The sequence below is a fragment of the Ammodytes marinus genome (genome assembly GCF_949987685.1).
Source record: "Ammodytes marinus genome assembly, chromosome: 6".
NCBI lineage: Eukaryota > Metazoa > Chordata > Actinopteri > Uranoscopiformes > Ammodytidae > Ammodytes > Ammodytes marinus.
In genome coordinates this window covers 33626268-33647017 of record NC_137235.1, presented here as the reverse complement: position 1 = coordinate 33647017, position 20750 = coordinate 33626268, and the positions used below count along the sequence as shown (strand labels likewise).

At 41.9% G+C, this 20750-nt stretch overlaps 2 protein-coding genes across 3 annotated transcripts in view; both read left to right on the top strand.

Annotated features, from left to right (window-relative positions):
* Positions 1 to 12782, top strand: part of LOC307252159 (adenylate cyclase 9) — a 69958-nt gene extending 57176 nt beyond the window's left edge. The window contains exons 6-11 of the mRNA XM_080029749.1: positions 384 to 598; positions 985 to 1144; positions 3782 to 3912; positions 4494 to 4523; positions 7313 to 7571; positions 7810 to 12782. Of these exons, the coding sequence (XP_079885875.1) occupies positions 384 to 598; positions 985 to 1144; positions 3782 to 3912; positions 4494 to 4523; positions 7313 to 7571; positions 7810 to 8835 (1821 nt within the window). The 3' untranslated portion in view covers positions 8836 to 12782. The remainder of the gene's footprint in view (positions 1 to 383; positions 599 to 984; positions 1145 to 3781; positions 3913 to 4493; positions 4524 to 7312; positions 7572 to 7809) is intronic.
* Positions 12783 to 19066: 6284 nt separating this feature from the next.
* The window catches only part of crebbpa (CREB binding lysine acetyltransferase a), a 136593-nt gene continuing 134909 nt past the window's right edge, over positions 19067 to 20750 (top strand). For both annotated transcript variants that reach the window (XM_080029646.1, XM_080029647.1), the window contains exon 1: positions 19067 to 19962. In XM_080029646.1, coding sequence (XP_079885772.1) covers positions 19875 to 19962 — 88 coding nt within the window. In that variant the 5' untranslated portion in view covers positions 19067 to 19874. The remainder of the gene's footprint in view (positions 19963 to 20750) is intronic.

The window sequence follows — 20750 nt, the reverse complement described above, 5'->3', positions numbered from 1 at the left end:
TAGTTCATTTCATGTAAACCGCTGTGACCCTCAGTAATGGTCAGCCATTCTACTTGGTGATGACTTTATGACAAACTTGTGTTAGTTTTAGTCAGATATTTAAATGCTTTTATTCAAACGTTTAACTCTTTAATAGCAGTTAGGGAGGCAAGGGTCAATCAAGTCTGCACACACACTTCTACATGCAGAATTACGCCTATAGTGTATTTTGTATGCATGGAAATTCTGTATATTTTACAGATAAACTTGAATTGTTGGACAATGTCATTCAGCATTTAGAGAAACTGTAGTTATCTCTTAGGTAGACACTCAAAGATTGGTAACATGTGTGCGTAAGGTGCAGGCATTCTCTTCCTCAGTTTTACCCCCCTCTTCCCCTCCAGGTGAAGAACGAGGTTCAGGTGGAGACATTTGCCAGTTCTACCTTCAGCTCCTTCCTGGATGTTCTCCTCAGCTGTTTTGTCTTCCTGGCCCTGACAACGGCCTGCTTCCTTCCACCTCTGGTGAGCCACGTTGTGGGCACTCCGGCTCCCGCTGCCCTGGCTTTGGCTCCCCTGGCCGGCCTGTTTGAGTTGGCCTCCCTGGTGCTGTCCATACGGTGAGAAGGCTTAGGCAGATGACAGGCATATGGTCTGTATGTTTGGGTTAGGGTTTTGTATGTGGGAGTGGGCACACATATTTCCTATCAAACAGGATCACAAATTGACTGCTGTGGGTCTAGTTTGGAATACAAGCCTGTATCTTCTATGCCTCAGTAGCACAGGAGTAAAAACCATAGACCTTCACATCATACTACAATTCTCCACTCAAACCAAATCTAACAATTTTATATGGTGGTTGGCTCCCACACCATCATGGATTAGCTTCTCTGGACAGTTACAACTGTTTCATGTCCTCTCCTCTCCTCTCCTCTCCTTTCATCTTTCCTCACTTCTCTCATATTTCCTTTCCTCTCTTCTCTCATCTGCCCTCTCCTCCATGCAGCATGGCCTTCTATCTGGAGGAGGTGATGGACTGTACCCGCTCCCTGCTGCTGGTGGTCTCTGGATGGGTCCCGCGTCATGTGATTGGGGCCGTGTTAGTCTCCCTCCCTGCCATCTCTGTCTTGTCCCACCTCACCTGCAGCGTTCACCTGCCCCTCCAGGTAAACTGTGTGCGTGTATGAGTGGGCATACAAATTCTGTTTGTCAGGTGCATTAACGATCCTACTTTGGACAAATAGGCTTCATACTGTTTGTTGCTTTTCTGATGCCCTGTTAGGTGGTTAAACAATAATAAATTACCAATACTGCTACTACGAGCACTACTTCTAAGGCAGCCATCCCTGTCTGCAAAACTATTAGTAGTGCAACAGATTTAATTCCTACTTCTCTTAGTATGACAGTATACACAACCTCTGCTGTTACAGGGGCTTCTGCTAATTGTGGAACAGGTACTGTTTGTGATTTCCAAGCTATAATGGTTTACTCTCACTGATGGCTTTAAGCATTAGTAAGCAGAGAAGAGTTGGGCAGTTTGAAACCTTGCCCATGGTGGTCTGAAGCCAGAGATCTTTGGAGACCAGCAGAGCCGTCGGCTGGCATTGGCCCTGATAGGAGCTGTAAAAGGAAAACAGCTGGGCCCGCTTCAGGAGGCTTCTCCTGCAGACCTTGGCTCTCGAATTGTTGACATTTTTTTCTTCTCTGAGTTGTGCATGAGAGAAGATTGAGAGCAGCCATGTTTTGCAGTGTTTCTGTGCTATTTTGTGACAATGGCTGTTTCCAATGCCTGTTTTGAAATCTTGTTTTTCAAGGATTTTCAACACTCTGTTTCTCCCCTCCGATCTTTCCATCTCTTCAGGGCTTGCAGATCAAAGCGCTAGTCTCATGGAGGGTTGTTAATTAGGCGCGCAGTTTTCTGGACTTTAATGGCTTTGAAGATATTAAACCCAATAATTGTGTTGGGGGGGAGGGGGCAGGACTGGAAGAAAGGGAGGAAATTGTAGGTTTGCGATGTTAAAAGATGTCATCCTGCCCATATGTTTATTAACAGCCGGTAAAAGCCAACAATTACTATTGCTTTCTCCATGTGTGTTTGCTTGAAAGTACACACATATTTCTCAGAGCCCAAATCAACATGTTTGACATTGTATGTATAAGAAAATTGCTGTTTCCTCTTCCTCTGTGACCATGCAAAATCTTTCCTTGAATTTGATTTAGTGTTCTGGCTTAGTTTGTATTAGATTGATCTAGATTTGAGGTTTTCATTAATGAAAATAAACATACAACTATTGGTCAAAAAATATTTTATAAAAATAAAAAGGACAAAGAACACATGAAATAGCTTAACTCTGAAAGGATGTAGTCCTCTACTGTTAACATTGAATTTGAATTTGTTTGGATCATTTATCATGTGCCTTTACTGTACTGAGAAATGTAGCTTAATATGAATGACTCTGTTTGTGTTTTAAATTATACTTTTAAAAGGGGTGCACCTGTGGCGTAGTGGATAGAGCGCGTACCATATTGGCTCCGGCCTTCGTTGCAGTGGTCGCGGGTTCAAATCCGACCCGTGGACCTTTACTGCAGGTCATCCTCCCTCTCCCTCCGTCTCCCCATTTCAACTTTGTACTATATAATAAAGCTTGGAAATGTCTCTGGAATTTGGATAGTTCAAGTCAAAGAATGTAAAAACTAATCTGCTGTTGGGTTTTATGTGTAGGTTGTAGACATGGTGAGACAATAACAGTCTGCCTTATGCCTTCACTGATCCAGTATTACTTTACTTAGACAATATGTCGAGTTACCCCAGTTAGATACCTGCAGTGGTAGCCAGCCTGTATCTAGTTAACTTACCTGATATTTACATCTCCTAACACACAACTCAGTTGGGCCTCACAAGTTGAACTGCATTGTGTTTGCCATGGTTCGCTCATATAGTATAGACCTTAGTTGCTTTCTTAAAGGTTCAGTAAGCGGAATGGTCAGTTTAGCTAACTTCCTGTCAGTGACTGCAGTTAGCAGTCCCCTCCCTCGTCCCCACTTCACCACATTAATGCACTGCGGTCTTCAAGCAGCAAGTTATCTAGCAGCATCTCAGATCCATAAGTGTGATAAAACATGATAAAAACCATCGGTAACACTTTATAATAACTATCCGTTGTAACTCGTTAATAGATCATTAGTAAACTCTTAATTAATGATTATTAATGATTTGTTAAGTGTGTGTTAGCAGTTTGTTAAGGATTTATAACAATGGTAGATAGTTAATAGCTTAATAATTGAATCAGTTCATCTGGGAGGTAATCCGAGATTAACTGATCACGTCACGTTCAAGTCCATGGCATGCACAGTGTGTATTGAGTTTATTTAAAAATATTTGAAAATGGGGCTGCCCTCAGTTGCCCATGCACTGTGTATAGTCTATAGCCTATTTCAGCCTCGTCGGTATCTCGGATTACCTCCCAGATGAACTGATTCAATTATTAAGCTATTAACTATCTACCATTGTTATAAATCCTTAACAAACTGCTAACAAACACTTAACAAATCATTAATTAAGAGTTTACTAATGATCTATTAACAAGTTACAATGGATAGTTATTATAAAGTGTTACCAAACCATCAAAACAGATTGGGAAGGATTTGTACCTGCTCCGCCGCTGTAGGCGCATACAGATCGGCTTTATGAAACGCGCACACTATATAAGTGATCACTGTATGAATAAAGAGCAATTTAACACTTATATTAACATAAATAAATCGCTTTAAGTCACTTGAATGACTATTGATTTCTTCTCCAGGTGACCATGTTCTTGTGCTGTGCCACCATCTTGGCAATCATCCAGTATTGTAACTTCTGTCAGCTAAGCTTCTGGATGCGCTCAGTCCTGGCCACTGTTACTGGGGTCACCCTGCTGCTGTTACTATACAGGTGAGCACTTGTTATTTGCTCACGTACACCAAATGCAGATACACGCTACACACACGTATAGGTCAGCAGATACACATTCAGGCATACACATATACTGTACTTGTGTGTATATATCCATGCCCACACATAGTTATACTATGCATGGTATTGACTTTATGTGTGTTGCATTCCATTTAAAGACTTGTCATCCAGTCTGGGCTCTATTAAGTTAATTCAGCAAAAGCAAAATATGAAAGCATTGACCATCCTGCAGTAGCACAAAGTAATCTAGTGTTTTAGTAATCAATATAGGTCAAAGCAGTTATTTAAAAACTGAATTGAAATCCAAATGTGCAGCTCTGTTTACTATTTAGATTTTACATGTATAATTTAGCGTGCACAATCTACATGTATACATTAATTCATTCTGAAACATCAGTTGGTTATTATAATTACATACTTCTATCTACCTACTTTTAGCCTGTAAAGACTACTTGATCTGATCTGTATTATATATATGTTTGTGTGTGTGTGTGTGTGTGTGTGTGTGTGTGTGTGGCCCTTCTTTTCTACCGACTGACACCACTCTCGTCGTCTTTCAGCTCCGGTAATAACAGCTTTCCGGTTCATGGGTGAGTGTCTCCGTGGAAACAGAGGGGTTTTGATGTTTAAAATGTCAGCTGGATCGATGGCTCTTTTGTATTTCTCATAACTACAGCTCTCTCTGGCTTTGATTCACTTCCCTTGCTCTTTATTCCCCTATCCTTATGTCTCGCCATGTGTGCACCGGTTGTAATGGCTGCTAAATATCACTAGTGGTGGAAATGACTCATGCTTGAATTTTTTCTATTAGAGCCACAAGTTAACTAACTATGCAACTGAGCAGGAAAGAGAGCTGAGGGGTATACTACGAAGCAAACTCAACAATACGTTTACTGATTTAACTAGTTTACTCAGTGAGAATGTATCGCTCAGACAATATAGTCAGGTCCACGGGATTTCAAAATGTGTAGTTTCCTTAAACCTGCAGTGTGTAGAATTTTGGGATTTTTTTCATAACAGACTTGGTAGAAAATAATTATAATATCCATAAGTAGGGGAGAACGGGGGAATGTGAGCCATCGGGTAATGTGAGACACCCCCTGTATCTAGGCAATGGAACACATCTTTGGTCATGTGAGATATATGTTTTCAAGCCCCTCTCATTTCCCCTTGGCCTTGAAAGAGAGGACCTCATGGTGATGTTGTAAGCATGTTTTTTTTCACAAAAATGTCTTTTTTGCATGTAAAAGTAAATTTTCTTGCTGTCAACTTAATCGATTGTTGTACCAAAGCAAATTGATTCAGGTAGAAAAACTTATATCATACATGTTGATGAACTACCAAGATATGAAACCTTGTGATGATGATGAAAACTGAAGATTAGCCTGATTTGCTGAGAGAGGTAGTTTTTTCTCAAATCGTGGCAGTGGGGTAAAGTGAGACAAATGCTGTGGGGTTAAGTGAGACAGTGTCTGTGCCCTCTTTTAATGAATCCATTATATTTGAGGTAGCAAGGAGACTAGTTTGAATAAGACAATGTGGGCTGGAGGTGGGGGTTGATGCTTGAAGGGGTGTCAGCAAGGGCATGGTTTGGCACGTATGCATGTGGGGGACAGGAGAGTGACCTTTAACACCAATAGACTCTTAAGTAATATGTCTTTATTCAATTAATGATCCCAATATAACAAATGCAGAAACATATTAATCAAAGACTCAAAAGATGGAAAATGACAGCTGGGTCTAGTCCTGTGTTCTGAGTCCCAGGCTGTTCTAGCTGGTTCTGAATGTTCTTTGCTCTGACCCCCAGACACTAACTGGCTCTAAGGGTCCTGTGTTCTGACCCCCAGACTGTGTTTTAATCTAACTGGTTCTATCTGTCATTTGAATGTTAATTATTGAATATGAATTATATGGTGTATTTGATCAGAGTTACTTTCAAGTGTTTAGAAAATGTTTTCTTAATTGACCAAACCCCATGATTCTGTTACTCGTCCAACATTAGTTTTGGAATATTTGTTTTTCAAGCTAGCTGTCAGGATTCAACTGTTACAACATTTGTTGTTATGGTAGTTTCAGAGAGGAAACAGTAAGTGGAACAGTTTACCCCCTTGATTTATCTGGTCTGTCTCAGTTTACCCCACAGGTGTGGTAAACTGAGACACAAGACAACTTTTTTTAAAACAATCATATTTTCACTGCCCTTTGTCATGAATAAATTATGCTAATGCTCTTTTCTAGGATCATCCTGAATTAATGGGAAATGTGTAAATTTGACTGATAAATCATTTTAGCTCCCTTAGAGGGAAGCAAATGTAAAAAGTGTCTCACATTACCCCGTTCTCCCCTACCTTTAATTTAGTGCATAATAGCTGGATATTTTTAGAATTATTATTTTTTCCCTTAGAAAGGGTCTCTTATATCTCCGTATTTCCCCATACCATGGACCATGGCCATTTTGGAAGCATCATAGTTGGAATGTCATCAGCTCTACAGAAGCACAGAATGGAACAGTTGGCCACACTGTGTCCATCAGAACTACCAGTTGGAATGTTCTTGAATAACTTCTGTTGCTTCTCTGAACGGGAGCCAAAAAGACAAGCTGTTGTGATCTAGAATTGTACCACTTGATGATGTCATATTACACACTGCACCTTTAAAGGGCAGCGCTCTAAGAGCCAAATTTAAGCTCAAACTCTGGAACAAAAACTGGTCGGAGCGGGTTAGCCGTGCAGCCTCTTTTACCACGGTGATCTAGCCAGGTGAAAAGACAGCCACCTTTCGTGATACTGAAAACTCTGGCTTTAGACTCAACAGACCTCGCTCAGCCCTTCATCTCGCTTCATAGTATACCCCTCTGGAAAAGACTGCTATTTAATCAGTAAGCATTTTGATTGGCCATTGCCTCTCGGGGTATGCAGGAAGTTGGCGGACTGACAGAAGAGATTAACAGGCTAAAGTTCATGAGATGATTTTTCAGTCTAAGGACCTTCTGGTATTTATTAGTTTTTTATTATTTTTGTTATTATTTGTCATGTGCTAGTGCAAATGCTAAAGGAACTAGCTTAAGGCCACACTTTGGTAACTGTGTGTACATTGTTCAAAGCCTTCACAGCAAGAAATGAACTGACATATTAAGACTGACATTATTATTTTGCACAGTGGAGAAATAATTATTTCTGCGTCTTTCATGATGAATTTAAACACTGGTGTAAATTTGTGATTTTTGGAATAACACCCTATAGCTTGTTCATTTAAGGACTGAATCCCAAAGATTCTGTTATCAAACTTCATTAAGGCTGCACTGGAATTATTTCATCATGATGATTTCATGTCATCTACATCCCCACTCCATTTTTTTCTGTTCTTCCTGGTTTTTCAGTCTAAACAATCATACATCTCCTGGCCCTGACCCGCCCCTGCGACCTGTGGATCTCCTGGTCCCAGAAGCTGTCCTGGCCTTCTTCCTGCTGCTTCTCCTGGTCTGGTTCCTCAACCGGGAGTTTGAGGTCAGCTACCGTCTTCATTACCATGGCAACCTTGAGGCTGACAAACACCGCTCCAAGATCCAGACCATGCGAGACCAGGCTGAGTGGTTGCTGGGCAACATCATCCCCATCCATGTCGCTGACCAGCTCAAGGTTTTTTTTGCAAAAATAAAAAATAAATTATTATGAATGTTATCAGAACAATTGAATTTCTTTTATATATATACTGTAATCCAGAACACAACATCGAAGAATATTTTCTTGCCGAATGAAGGAGACAATAACGATAATCATGAGCCATTGTATCATCACTTTGAAATATTTGAACACACTTCTGTCCTCATAAGAGCCCATTATAATGCGGCCATCCTTTGACTCATTGTTTCCTCAGGTGACCCAGAGCTACTCCAAGAATCACGAAAGTGTGGGCGTGATCTTTGCCAGTATTGTCAACTTCAGTGAGTTCTATGAAGAGAGCTACGAAGGTGGAAAAGAGTGCTACCGTGTCCTCAATGAGCTGATTGGAGACTTTGACGAGCTCCTTCGCAAGCACGAATTCAAAAGTGTGGAAAAAATCAAGACAATCGGTGCCACCTACATGGCGGCGTCTGGACTTAATGTTCGGCAGCTGGCCGAGAATGATGATGAGTCTCCACACGCTCACTTGAGGGCACTTTTTAACTTTGCCCTGGAGATGATGGGCGTCCTGGACGACTTCAACAAGAACATGCTCGGTTTTGGCTTCAAGCTCCGTATCGGATATAACCACGGGCCACTGACGGCAGGGGTGATCGGCACCACTAAGCTACTCTATGACATCTGGGGCGACACGGTCAACATCGCCAGCCGCATGGACTCTACCGGTGTGGAGTGTCGGGTGCAGGTAAGCGAGGAGAGCCATACTGTGCTCAGTGCCATGGGCTTAGAATTTGACTACAGAGGTACAGTCAATGTTAAGGGAAAGGGTCAAATGAGGACTTTTCTGTTCCCCAAAAGTGGGGAAAGTATATGTCAAGATGGAGCGGACCTGGGCGCCTGCGCCAGACCCTCGTCCGCAGCATCAACATCCAATAAGACTTCAGGAGCTGTGGCTCTTCACCCCTCTACTTCCTCTTCTCCCACTCCCCCTCCTTCCTCCTCTCTTTCCACCATTCCTCCTCAACCACACAGCGCTGTAAGGCCTTCTAGAGCAGGGACAGAGCCTGTCCAAGCTAAGTCCACAGAGGTGAGGGAGGAAGGATATAGGGACGCTCCACACCTCCCTGCCAAAGACCTTCACCTCCCTCCCCATTCTGAACTAGGCCCAGAGCCCTCCCAGGGGCAGCCTGCTCCTCTCGCACTTCAAGAGAAGGATGATGAAGAGGAGGAAGCCGAAGAGCTAACACAACTCAACAAGGAGTTTTATGCTCGTCTCTGATCCCTCCTCTCCTCTTCCACTGCCTTCTGCTGCCCCTCCAGGACTGACTGTACATCCCATCCTTTAGGCATGGGTCACGTGTCTTCTGCACAGTGGCTACAGGGACTATAATAATGGCTACTAATGTCTTTGATGTTGCCCGATGTGTGGGGTGGATTAGACCTGTGTTGAACACAGCAGTGTTGAGGGGAGGAGGCTGAAGGGGATCCACAGAGAAGGAAGTTTTGTTGGTTGTTCTTGATGTATTTTTCTTATTGGTTTTTGTTATTAAGTGCCTTCAGGACTAGAACAGTGAGTGAACGAACAAATATGAATACTGAACAAAGTTTTAACGATCTTAGACTATGGAATATGCTGTGGTTTCTTACTCAATGCTTTTCTTTTCAATGCAAGTATTTCTTTTTTTTTAAATCGTTGTTGTGGCATATCATTTGTTTTAACTTGATCAAAGTCTTGACCTTACTTAAGAGACATTTTTTTTTTATTCTATGTAAGTGCGAGTGCAGCATAATGGGCTGAGCAGGGAACTATGGGAAGAATTAGGGAATCACATGAAGCAGTGTTCATTTATGTATACTGCTTTGACATGAGGGCTTAATACAGTATTCATTTGTGCCAGAGCCTCAATAAAAAGGGGACATGCTACAATGCTGGCTGCATAGATGTTAGTTTGTGTAGCAGCTAAATGCACATTTTAAGCACAGGTCTTGCACAGTTTTTTTCTTGACCACTTGTATTCGGTAGTTATTACGGTGAAATAGCTTTTAAGAAAGTTTAAACAGAGTTTTTCTTCTGTCACAACATGTACAATCAAAAGCACAAAATCAGATAAGGGAATATAGATTTGGAAGACAAGGTGAGAATCGTCACAGAAGCAGGAAGGCACTTTAAATATACACTTCAAGTGATATTCCACCCAACATTTGTCTCTTGAGTATGAAACACTTGTCCAAAGAGGAGACCTGGAAGAAGGGGGCTAAAAAAGGTTGTAGTTTGCTAGTGAATGCCCCCCCCCTCTCGGTCATGTTTCCACCAAAGCTTTTTCATTGGTCTGAACCACTCCACTGGAGCTCAGTCATTGGCTGGATTTAAAGCCACTGCGCTGCTTAAAAAGAGCACACTACAAACTTGTTATCCTTACCTTTTTCTTAACGATATTCTATGTTTTTTTTCAACAACAAAGGCTTGTGAGAAGACCAAAACCATACAGCGTGTAAGTCTGTATCCCCACAGTATTTCCCTTTTTATATTTGGGACATCCTGTCCACTTTTCCTTTGCAGACAGCAGGAAAGAGGAGAGAGACACATAGGGTCCCAGGCTGTACATGAAACTGCGTATCTTGTTGATCATGGTTGCACCTTAACCCCTTAACGTCAACACAGTACGCTGGAATTGAGTTAACTCAAAGAAAAAAAATGTGCTTGTTGTAATGAAGAAACCTGTCGCTCACTGATGTGTTTTTATTAGTCCTACGACAATACCGGAGCTTTGAGGCACAGAGGCATGAGATATATCATGTATTTGACTACACAGACAATTACTCGAGGATTGATTCATTATTGGTTTTGGTCTTTTTGTTTGGATTTGTCAACAATAAGAAAAGTACACCTATCTTATCCTTGAAAGCCCACAGCGGGACGAGAGTTTGATGTTGGAGTGGAGTATCACTTAAAGTGGGACTGTGAGGGACAATAACTGTGTTAGTTCTCAATGGACGATAGGGTGGACGGGTCAAGGCATAGGTCAATTACAGTTTCTACAGTACTGTGAGTAAAACCAACGACTCAGATTTTGATGTGATGTTCCATTTGTTATACCTCCATGACCGGAAGAAAAAAATAAACATTGGTCAGTCCATTCATTGATGCAGTAGCTAAGTATTTTCTGCCTTTAGCTGTTTAATTTGCTGTTGAAGGGGTGGGAATTTTTTTTAACTATCCTGTCACAGCCTTTATACAAAGGGGTCCCTTCTACTTTATCAATATACTTTAATTGTGCCACTTTAATTGAGTGATCTATAGGTGCAGTGCAACCTAAACTAGCTGATTGTTTGTATGTGTGGTGCCTAAAAAGTACGACTGTCTTTCTTGGGAGTATTTTGGTTTTTTCAGAAGGGTCTTTTTTTACCATGCTGTTTTCATAATGAGGATAGATTATGATTGTGTTTGTTGCACAGGTTTTGCTACAATTGTTTTTTTTTATAAATTCCATCTATTTCTGTTGCTCTTTTCCAGTTCTTTCATTCTGCCTTTCAACTGGTCGCTTGGTGTGGTGGTGTTCACATCCAACAACTCTGTTCTTCTTTGCCCTTACTCACTTCATGCTTGGTCTTTACCCTTGAAACCCTTTACCCTTGCCTTTAATCTTGCCTTGGATACAGCGATGACATGAAAAAGGAGGATGACTATCTCTAATGTAGCCGTCTCCATGCAGCATTTATCTCTGCAATTGTGCACTCCAAACCAACACAAGCAGTGCCTTGAATCAGGAATACCAGCGTGTGTATGAGCTGTGATTAATTGCATCATAAAATCACCATGACCCTATTGGCATAAATACCCTAACAATTCAAAGATGTTTCTTCCAATAGCTGCCACTGCAGAATGAGACACAAAAATAGCTCAATGGGATCTGCCTTGTGGGTGAATATCTTTTTTTTAATTGCCTTTGAAATATTTTCAACAGGAAAAATCTCACGTTGTACTCTTGTAATGTGTACTTTCAAAACGCTCAAGTTTGCCAAACCTCATAAACCATACCATGCAAATATATGAGAATATCAGGTATCAATTTTACAGAAATGTTATTGTTTTTTTTTCTCCACATTATTCAGATTTTACCCTCTGCGACCCGTTGTTAGATATTCCGTCATGAGCTTGATGCGGCAGCAGCCCTAGCGTGCACAGCAGTGACAGATTTGATGGGCATACCACCTCTCCAATAGCACACATCTGTTCAAAATTATAAATAAATTATGAAAGTGAACACTGCCGGCTCTATGATCTGTGATACACTGGGGAGAGAAGTGTGTGTGTGTGTGTGTGTGTGTGTGTGTGTGTGTGTGTGTGTGTGTGTGTGTGTGTGTGTGTGTGTGTGTGTGTGTGTGTGTGTGTGTGTGTGTGTGTGTGTGTGTGTGTGTGTGTGTGTGTGTGTGTGTGTGTGTGTGTGTGTGTGTGTGTGTGTGTGTGTGTGTGTGAGCTTGTTTGCATGGGAACGAACGAGCAAATTTCTTCGCAAAAAAAGTTAGTTTGATTCTGCACCGTACTATAATTGTTTTTCTATTTCATTTTAATATCATTATTTCTACAGTTATGTTGAACTTTAAGCATGTATCATCAACACACTGATTATTTAAATCACTTAGCTTTGCTCCGTTAAGGTAACCTGGATTTGGTTTAGTTGTCAGAGGAATTAAAGAAGTGTACATTAGTTCATCCAGTTTTTTAAAAATGCAATCAAGAAAACAATCAAGTGCGTTGAGGAAAAGTTTAGGGCACTGGGTCAACCTTGTTTGTTGCTGAAGAATAGCGATTCTGCCTTTGTGATCGAAAACAGTGTAGTATCACGACAAACAAAATAGCATTGCCTTAATCATTAATTTAAATGGTGACATATCCACATCTGTTCATTCTAAATGTTCTAGTAAACTCAACGCGTAATGTGTTTCGAATTACACTGGGACATAAATTAGACAAAAGTTGTTTGATTTCAAATCTTTGTGTATTTCTTTTATGTTCATCATGAATGAGATGTATTATGTATGTTTTGTGCACATTACCCATGTATCATTTATCAACACATGATCGTAATCTGTACACATTTGCACAAAGCACTAAGTGTTTGTACATATGCAGTTATTTTATGTCACATATGATTTCTTTTTTTTCTTCTTTTTTTTACATGTGCATGTGTCAGATTTTGCCAATGAAAAAAAGAGACATGTATTATCAAATTGATTCAATGTGCGTCTATTTGAGTTAGAGTGAGTGTTTTATTAAGTACGGGCTCTCAATGTATTGGCCCGTAATTATTACTCTCCACCATACTTATTCTTCTTACTTCTGCCGCAAATTTCGAGCTGCTACTCCTCCCACACCGTTTCACTTAGAAACGCAAAGATTTCACAGAACGTCCGTCCCTACCCCGAATGGTGTGCTATTATACAGTTTTTTGAATTTCCGCTAGGGGGCGCTGTTATTAAGCCCCGACTGAAGAAAGTTTGAGAGGCCACGCCCCTCACACCGTAACTCCGATTGACTTGAAATTTCTCACACAGGTGTATGTTAGGGTGCTCTACAAAAAAGCCTCTGGGAGCATATAAGTCCGCCAGGGAATATTTCCCGCTAATTAGCATACACTGAAAAACAGGGTGTTATCCCCATTAACACGTTAGACTCCTCCCCTTTACAACATTAGGCTCCTCCCCTTTACCGCATTAGGCTCCTCCCCTTTACCACATTAGGCTCCTCCCATTTACCACAATAGGCTCCTCCCATTTACCGCAATAGGCTCCTCCCCTTTACCACGTTAGACTCCTCCCCTTTACATCATTAGACTCCTCCCATTTATCCTGTTAGACTCCTCCCCTTTACCACGTTAGGCTCCTCCCATTTACCCTGTTAGACTCCTCCCCTTACCCCATTAGGCTCCTCCCCTTTACCATGTTAGGCTCCTCCCCTTTACCCCGTTAGACTCCTCCCCTTACCCTGTTAGGCTCCTCCTCTTTACAGCATTAGGCTCCTCCCCTTGCAGTGTTAGGCTCCTCCCCTTTACCATGTTAGGCTCCTCCCCTTTACCACATTAGGCCCCTCCCTGTTACAGCATTAGGCTCCTCCTCTTACCCCGTCAGGCTCCTCCCCTTTACCACGTTAGGCTCCTCCCCTTTACCGTGTTAGGCTCCTCCCCTTTACCACATTAGGCCCCTCCCCTTTACAGCATTAGGCTCCTCCCCTTTACCACTTTAGGCTCCGCCCCTTTACATAATTAGGCTCCTCCCATTTACCCCCTTTAGACTCCTCCCCTTACCCTGTTAGGCTCCTCCCCTTTACCATGTTAGACTCCTCCCCTTTACTGCGTTAGGCTCCTCCCCTTTACATCATTAGGCTCCTCCCATTTACCCCGTTAGGCTCCTCCCCTTTACATCATTTGACTCCTCCCCTTACCCCGTTAGGCTCCTCCCATTTACCGCGTTATGCTCCTCCCCTTTACCGTGTTAGACCCCTCCCCTTTACCGCGTTAGGCTCCTCCCCTTTACATCATTAGGCTCCTCCCATTTACCCTGTTAGGCTCCTCCCATTTACCCCGTTAGACTCCTCCCCTTTACATCATTAGGCTCCTCCCATTTACCCCCTTTAGACTCCTCCCCTTACCCCGTTAGGCTCCTCCTCTTTACATCATTAGGCTCCTCCCCTTTACATCATTAGGCTCCTCCCATTTACCCTGTTAGACTCCTCCCCTTACCCCGTTAGGCTCCTCCCCTTTACATCATTTGACTCCTCCCATTTACCCCCTTTAGACTCCTCCCCTTACCCCGTTAGGCTCCTCCTCTTTACATCATTAGGCTCCTCCCATTTACCCCGTTAGGCTCCTCCCCTTTACATCATTTGACTCCTCCCCTTTACCACTTTAGGCTCCTCCCCTTTACATCATTAGGCTCCTCCCATTTACCCCCTTTAGACTCCTCCCCTTACCCCATTAGGCTCCTCCCCTTTACCGTGTTAGACCCCTCCCCTTTACCGCGTTAGGCTCCTCCCCTTTACATCATTAGGCTCCTCCCAATTACCCCGTTAGACTCCTCCCCTTACCCCGTTAGGCTCCTCCCCTTTACCCAGTTAGACTCCTCCCCTTTACATCATTAGGCTCCTCCCATTTACCCCGTTATACTCCTCCCCTTACCCCGTTAGGCTCCTCCTCTTTACAGCATTAGGCTCCTCCCCTTGCAGTGTTAGGCTCCTCCCCCTTACCACATTAGGCTCCTCCCCGTTACAGTGTTAGGCTCCTCCCTAAGCTCCTCCCCTTTACTGCGTTAGGCTCCTCCCCTTTACCTTTATAGCCTCTCGGACCATAGGGGTCAGCCATGATTATTTTTTTCGCCGCCATTGCCCAAAATGTTTACGCAGGGGCGGGGCTTATTATCAAATTGGCCATAACTCCTTAACCATAGATCCTCATCATCATCAAACTTGCTGGGTATGTGCAGAAGTCATGTGGTAGCATGTCCCTCGAAGCTTATCGAGATTAACCCATAGGGGGCGCCACAAATGCCCCCTGACTCTGATTGCCCTGTATTACACTTGTACAGTAGCCTGGAAATCCTGACCCTGATATCTTGAACGATAGAGGGTCTGGCGACGATCAATAGTAATTTCCAACTCTAGGGGCGGCTCCTACTCGTGCATTTCAAATGCCACTGCACGCAGTTGGATAGCACTACAACCAATCAGAGCGATGCACAAGTGACGTAAGCCCCGTTCGTTTAGCGAACAGCTGTTAAACTGTTCAATTAAACGTTTGCCGTTGTCGGTCGGCAAAACAGAACATTCCACTTACTTGCTAGTGAAAGCTATGAGTCCCGTCTTCCAATTCGTTAAGGGTCGAGGCCAAAGCAGTCTCAAACTCACACAACATATCCGCAGCCATCTTTGATGTTTACTATCACAGCTTCGACGTCGCATGCACGTCACTGTCGTCATCCGGTTACGTCCTCCCCAGAGCACCATATAAAGGGCTCTGGCGCGCCCATATTAGATAGAACCAATTGAAACGTTATACCAGATTTCTGGTAGTCTTGATAAGCTTCAACGGAGCGTCTCCAGACCAACACGCGCAGCAAATTTAATTTGCCAGCGCCTAGTGGCAGGTCTGGGAATGCCAGGCTACTTGTACAGCTCATGGTGCTCTACAATATAGCCTCTCGGACAGTTTTTTGAATTTCCGCTGTTATTAAGCCCCAACTGAAGAAAGTTTGAGAGGCCACGCCCCTCACACCGTAAATCCGATTCACTTGAAATTTCTCACACAGGTGTATGTTAGGGTGCTCTACAAAAAAGCCTCTGGGACCATATAAATCCGCCTGGGAATATTTTCCGCTAATTAGCGTAAACTGAAAAACATGGTTTTAACCACAACTTTCTCAAATTTTTCTTTATCAACACCACATTTCTCATGGAGCCTCGGGGGACTATGACACACATGCCCGTAAAAGATTAGTAAGAAAGCTTGAAAAACATGGCCGCCATTGACCAAAACGTTTACACACGGGGGCGGGGCTTATTAGCAAATTGTCCATAACTCCTTAACCGTAGGTCCTATCATCATCAAACTTGCAGGATATGTGCAGAAGTCATGTGGTAGCATGGCCCTCTAAGCTTGTCAAGATTAACCCATAGGGGGCGCCACAAATGCGAAAACCATAATTCAAAAATGCAATGTTTGACAGGCCACGCCCCTTTCCCACTGACTCTGATTGACTTGACATTTCTTACACATGCACAGCTCACGGTGCTCTACAATAAAGCCTCTTGGACCATAGGGGTCAGCCATGATTATTTTTTCTTCCCTAATTTACATGACCTGAAATTCAGTCAAGTGACATCTACTTTGTGGATTTCCCAACCTATCATCACCAAATTGTGTACACAGCATCAGGAGACCAACATACACGTGTGTATAACGTTTTAGCCAAATAGCTCAAAAAACACGGCCGCCCTTAACGAAAACGTCTTCGCTAAGAGCGGCCATTTTCCTGACGTTTTGCCACGATTGCGACCTTCGATCGGCCACAACTCGGGACTGCAGTTCGGAAAGCCCGCGGCGGAGGTTCGTAGAAGCTTTCGGGCCCGGCCGACGGGTGGGGCGCCGCCGACGCGGGGATTGGCGGCCTGCGCAGGGCTGCCCGTACTTTCAAAATCTCCGCGGGATTTTCTAGTTTTATTTATCTTTTTTCCCCTCAGCGTGACAGAAATACATCTCCAAGCAGAAGACAGTTGAGTGCACTGTAAAGTATAACGTTAAGATGAGTTCATGACAAACCACAAATGCGTATTAGCCTAATAATCACACTGAATTGCCATTTTGTTTTGTTTTTTAAAATAGCTTTTGAGTAAATTAATGTGATTTGGAACCAGGCTATATATTGCAGCTTGGCAAAGTTTTACAAAGGCATCCAAATAGTCACATCACCATCAGTAAGGTTGAAGTCTTTTTGATCAGTCAGCGCATGACTCACGTGTATATATAGGCTATTTAACTGAATATTCACGGCCAAGGAAAGGAAAGACACCTAAAGACCAACCTTGAAGTGTGAAAGAGTAAACAGAAGAGATAAGCTAAACGTGATGATTAGTAGGCTAAGGAAATCTTCAAACTATAAGGACTATTTGTTTATTTTTGTCAGCAGGAAGCACTAATATGCACAAACCTGCTCTACTTGTGTTGTTTGTTATTCTTATTTAATTTTTTTAAGATAATTTAAATGTTTTAATTTTTTTTACTTCAGACTAAATGATAGCTACACAACCTACGTCTAGGTAATAGGGCCTAATAAACCTGATCAAAGATGTGTTTAATTAAAACGACAGGTAGGCTAACAAGCCTACACATTCATTACTAGCCTATATTACATTTTTATATGTAACCAGCTTTATAATTGTAGTTAAAATGTTAGTCCTTTAAATCATACAATTACATGCGGGGGCAAAGTAATTTTTTGGACATGGGCTGTTAATACATTAAAATTGTCATATCATAGCCTAATTGTACATTATTGTTAAAATATATGAAATATAAGTCAATATTTTAAAATGTAATATATTGTTGCACATTAATTACTGCATACCCAGGGGGCAAAACCCTCTTTTTTTGGAAAACAGACATGGGCTGTTTTAAAATGTTGTTCACCAGAGATGATATCTAGGACCTTCAAGGATCACAACCTGGGTGGACAACCTGGTCAACTACCTGCTGGAAAGCTACAGGGGGCCGAAATAGAAAATCAGAACCATGGTTTAATGCGAGGGTAAAATTGATTTTTTTTAACTTATAGATATCATCATGAAACTTTGCCAGTTGATTACTAGCATTAAAACAATGATTTTTTGCATTGAAGTTTTCTTTAATTTTTTTTGAATATATATGCAAATTTGGCATATTTCACAAATTATGCACACATTTGCATATCTTTAAAAACCAAAAATCTAGATATTGGCTAAAGCAAGAGTTGACATCTTTATTGCATTTTTACTTTATATAAGTGTGTTAAGTTTCTACATAACAAACTTCCTCTGTGAGAAATGGTGTGACAATTCTGGTTTGATAGTGTATAAATAAACGTGATTTGATACATTTTCCTTACTCTGACCCAGAAATCTCAACTTTTAAATCACTTACATCAACTAAACTTTCCATAATCATTCTTAGCACTATTCTGTAGGTTATTGAAGAAGGATTTTTTACACAGCCCTTTTGAACCTTTTTCACATGTTGTTCATAGTCTGATTTATGAGACATTTTCTTCTTCAAAACATGCCGTAATGCATTTTTAAGACCTGTACATGGTATTTTTTGATTTATAAAATTAAAAAGGGCTGTGTAAAAAATCCTTCTTTAATAACATTCAGAATAGTGCTAAGAATGATTATGGAAAGTTTAGTTGATGTAAGTGATTTAGAAGTTGAGATTTTTGGGTCAGAGTAATGAAAAATACTATCAAATCATGTCAATCTAACCACTATCAAACCAGAAATATCACACCATTTCTCACAGAGGAAGTTTGTTATGTAGAAACTTAACACACTTATATAATGTCAAAATGTAATAAAGATTTTAACTCTGGCTTTATCCAATATCTAGATTTTTGGTTTTTAAAGATGTGCAAATTTGTGCATAATTTGTGAAATATGCGAAATTTGCATATATATTCAAACATAAAAAAAGAGGGTTTTGCCCCCTGGGTATGCAGTAATTAATGTGCAACAATATATTGAATTTTAAAATATTGACTTATATTTCATATATTTTAACAATAATGTACAATTAGGCTATGATATGACAATTTTAATGTATTAACTGGTTTGTACAATGCTGGCATGTGTCTCTCGCGGTGCTTCAGCGCCCCAAGCGGTAAATAGCAGCAGTGTTTTCACGTAGGGCGTGATAGCGCTGCCCCTCCCCCTCCACAGCCGATCTGGAAAAGAAAAAAAAACTTTTTTGTACCGAAGGAATCAACAGCCGCCATCTTGTCGCGGCTCGGAATTAGGATTTCGGTCCAACACTGTTTTTGTACGTAGAAATCGAGCATCCTTACTGCAGTGTGACAGTGCCCTTTCCCTGAAAACGAAATCTTAACATCGGCTCGTAGACATTTTGCGTGAAAAAACGGGAATTGGATCGGTGGTCGTCGGGCTAAAACGCTCCGTATCTCTGATTTCCCCTTCAGAGTGCGGCGATTCAGCCCCTGTCGCCGTCCGGGAGCAGCATTGTTTACCGTGGGCAAGCGGAGACCTCATCGAGACTTTCGAAGTTATTTGCAAAAATACAGCATTTTTATGCAATTGTGCATTTTTGTGGAGCTTGGCGCGATTTATGCATGAAGAATTTTGACGTCACGCAAAATGGGCTCTTGGAACATGTAGAAATTACGACCTTTTCCAAGAAAAGCTGCAGTCCTCCTGATTTGACTGGATTTTCCCTCTGAAGTTGGATTTTTACATGGAGGATATTTTATTTTGGGTTATTTAACGATTATAATGTGGGTGTTGGGTGTTGGATTATCATGGGGTGAATGGCGGTGGCGATGCGGGGCGCTATTGCATCTCTTTTGAAAGACACCGACTCTCACGGCAACGAGTAGCTAACGCTCACAGTTAACTTAGCTGGTAGCAGGTAATTAGCTAGCTATTAGCCAGTTAGCTAACGTTAGCAGGCTGACAGCTTGCTAATGTGCTAACCGGGAGGGTTCGGGTAGATAGAGAGAAACTTCCCAGTCATAAGTTAAATAAGAATTATTAACTTAAGGAATCCCCAAGACACAACAGAAACTATGGCTGAAAACCTGCTGGACGTCGGACCTCCCAACTCTAAGCGGCCGAAGCTGAATTCACCTGCCCTGTCAACGTCAGATGGACCAGGTACAGGCCTCAACACTGTGCACATGTAAACACCACCATCATTAAGATTTGCACTCGACATTCTAGTGTGATATGTTTACCCCCATGTATTGATTGCCAATGCAGCACCGTTTGAAGTCACCATACCGAACTTCTAAGTAGTCACTGTTTTTACTGCAGTGTTGTGGTTTGTTTCTGTGGTGAGCAGTTGCAAGGACCTGTCGTGTCCACTCAAAGGGCAGTTCATTAAGTAAAGTTGCCTTGTGGTGCTGCAGTTTTAACGAGAGCCCTGCAATAAATCATACCTCCATAAAAGACACATGCAATACACATTCAGCACTTCTTCAATCTCCAAGATGACAACACAGCTGAAGAAACGCCTATTTCAAACAGTTCAGGCAGAACTTGAGCATTGTTAAAGATGATAAAGTTGGATGTCCTGCATTGCGGTTGCATTACCTTAAGTTGTGACTGGGTGTACCACACTGGAAACTAAGCATATTAACGTGTGGGCCAAGAGCATTTGACTCTGAAAGTGCATGGCTGTTAGCAGCTGTTTGTAAGAAGTTGTAATTTTTCATCAGAAATCTGATGGAAACACACTAACTAGACCCTGTTTATCCGACATATTAAAACACTTTAAAATAAGATGCCACTTCAATCCATGTTATAGTTTGCACCAAACATCTAATTGTGATATACAGTCCCCTCCATAAGTATCGGAACAGTAAGACCAATTCCCTTATTTTTGCTGTAGACTGGAAACATTTGGGTTTGACACCAAACGATGAATATGAGACAATAGCTCA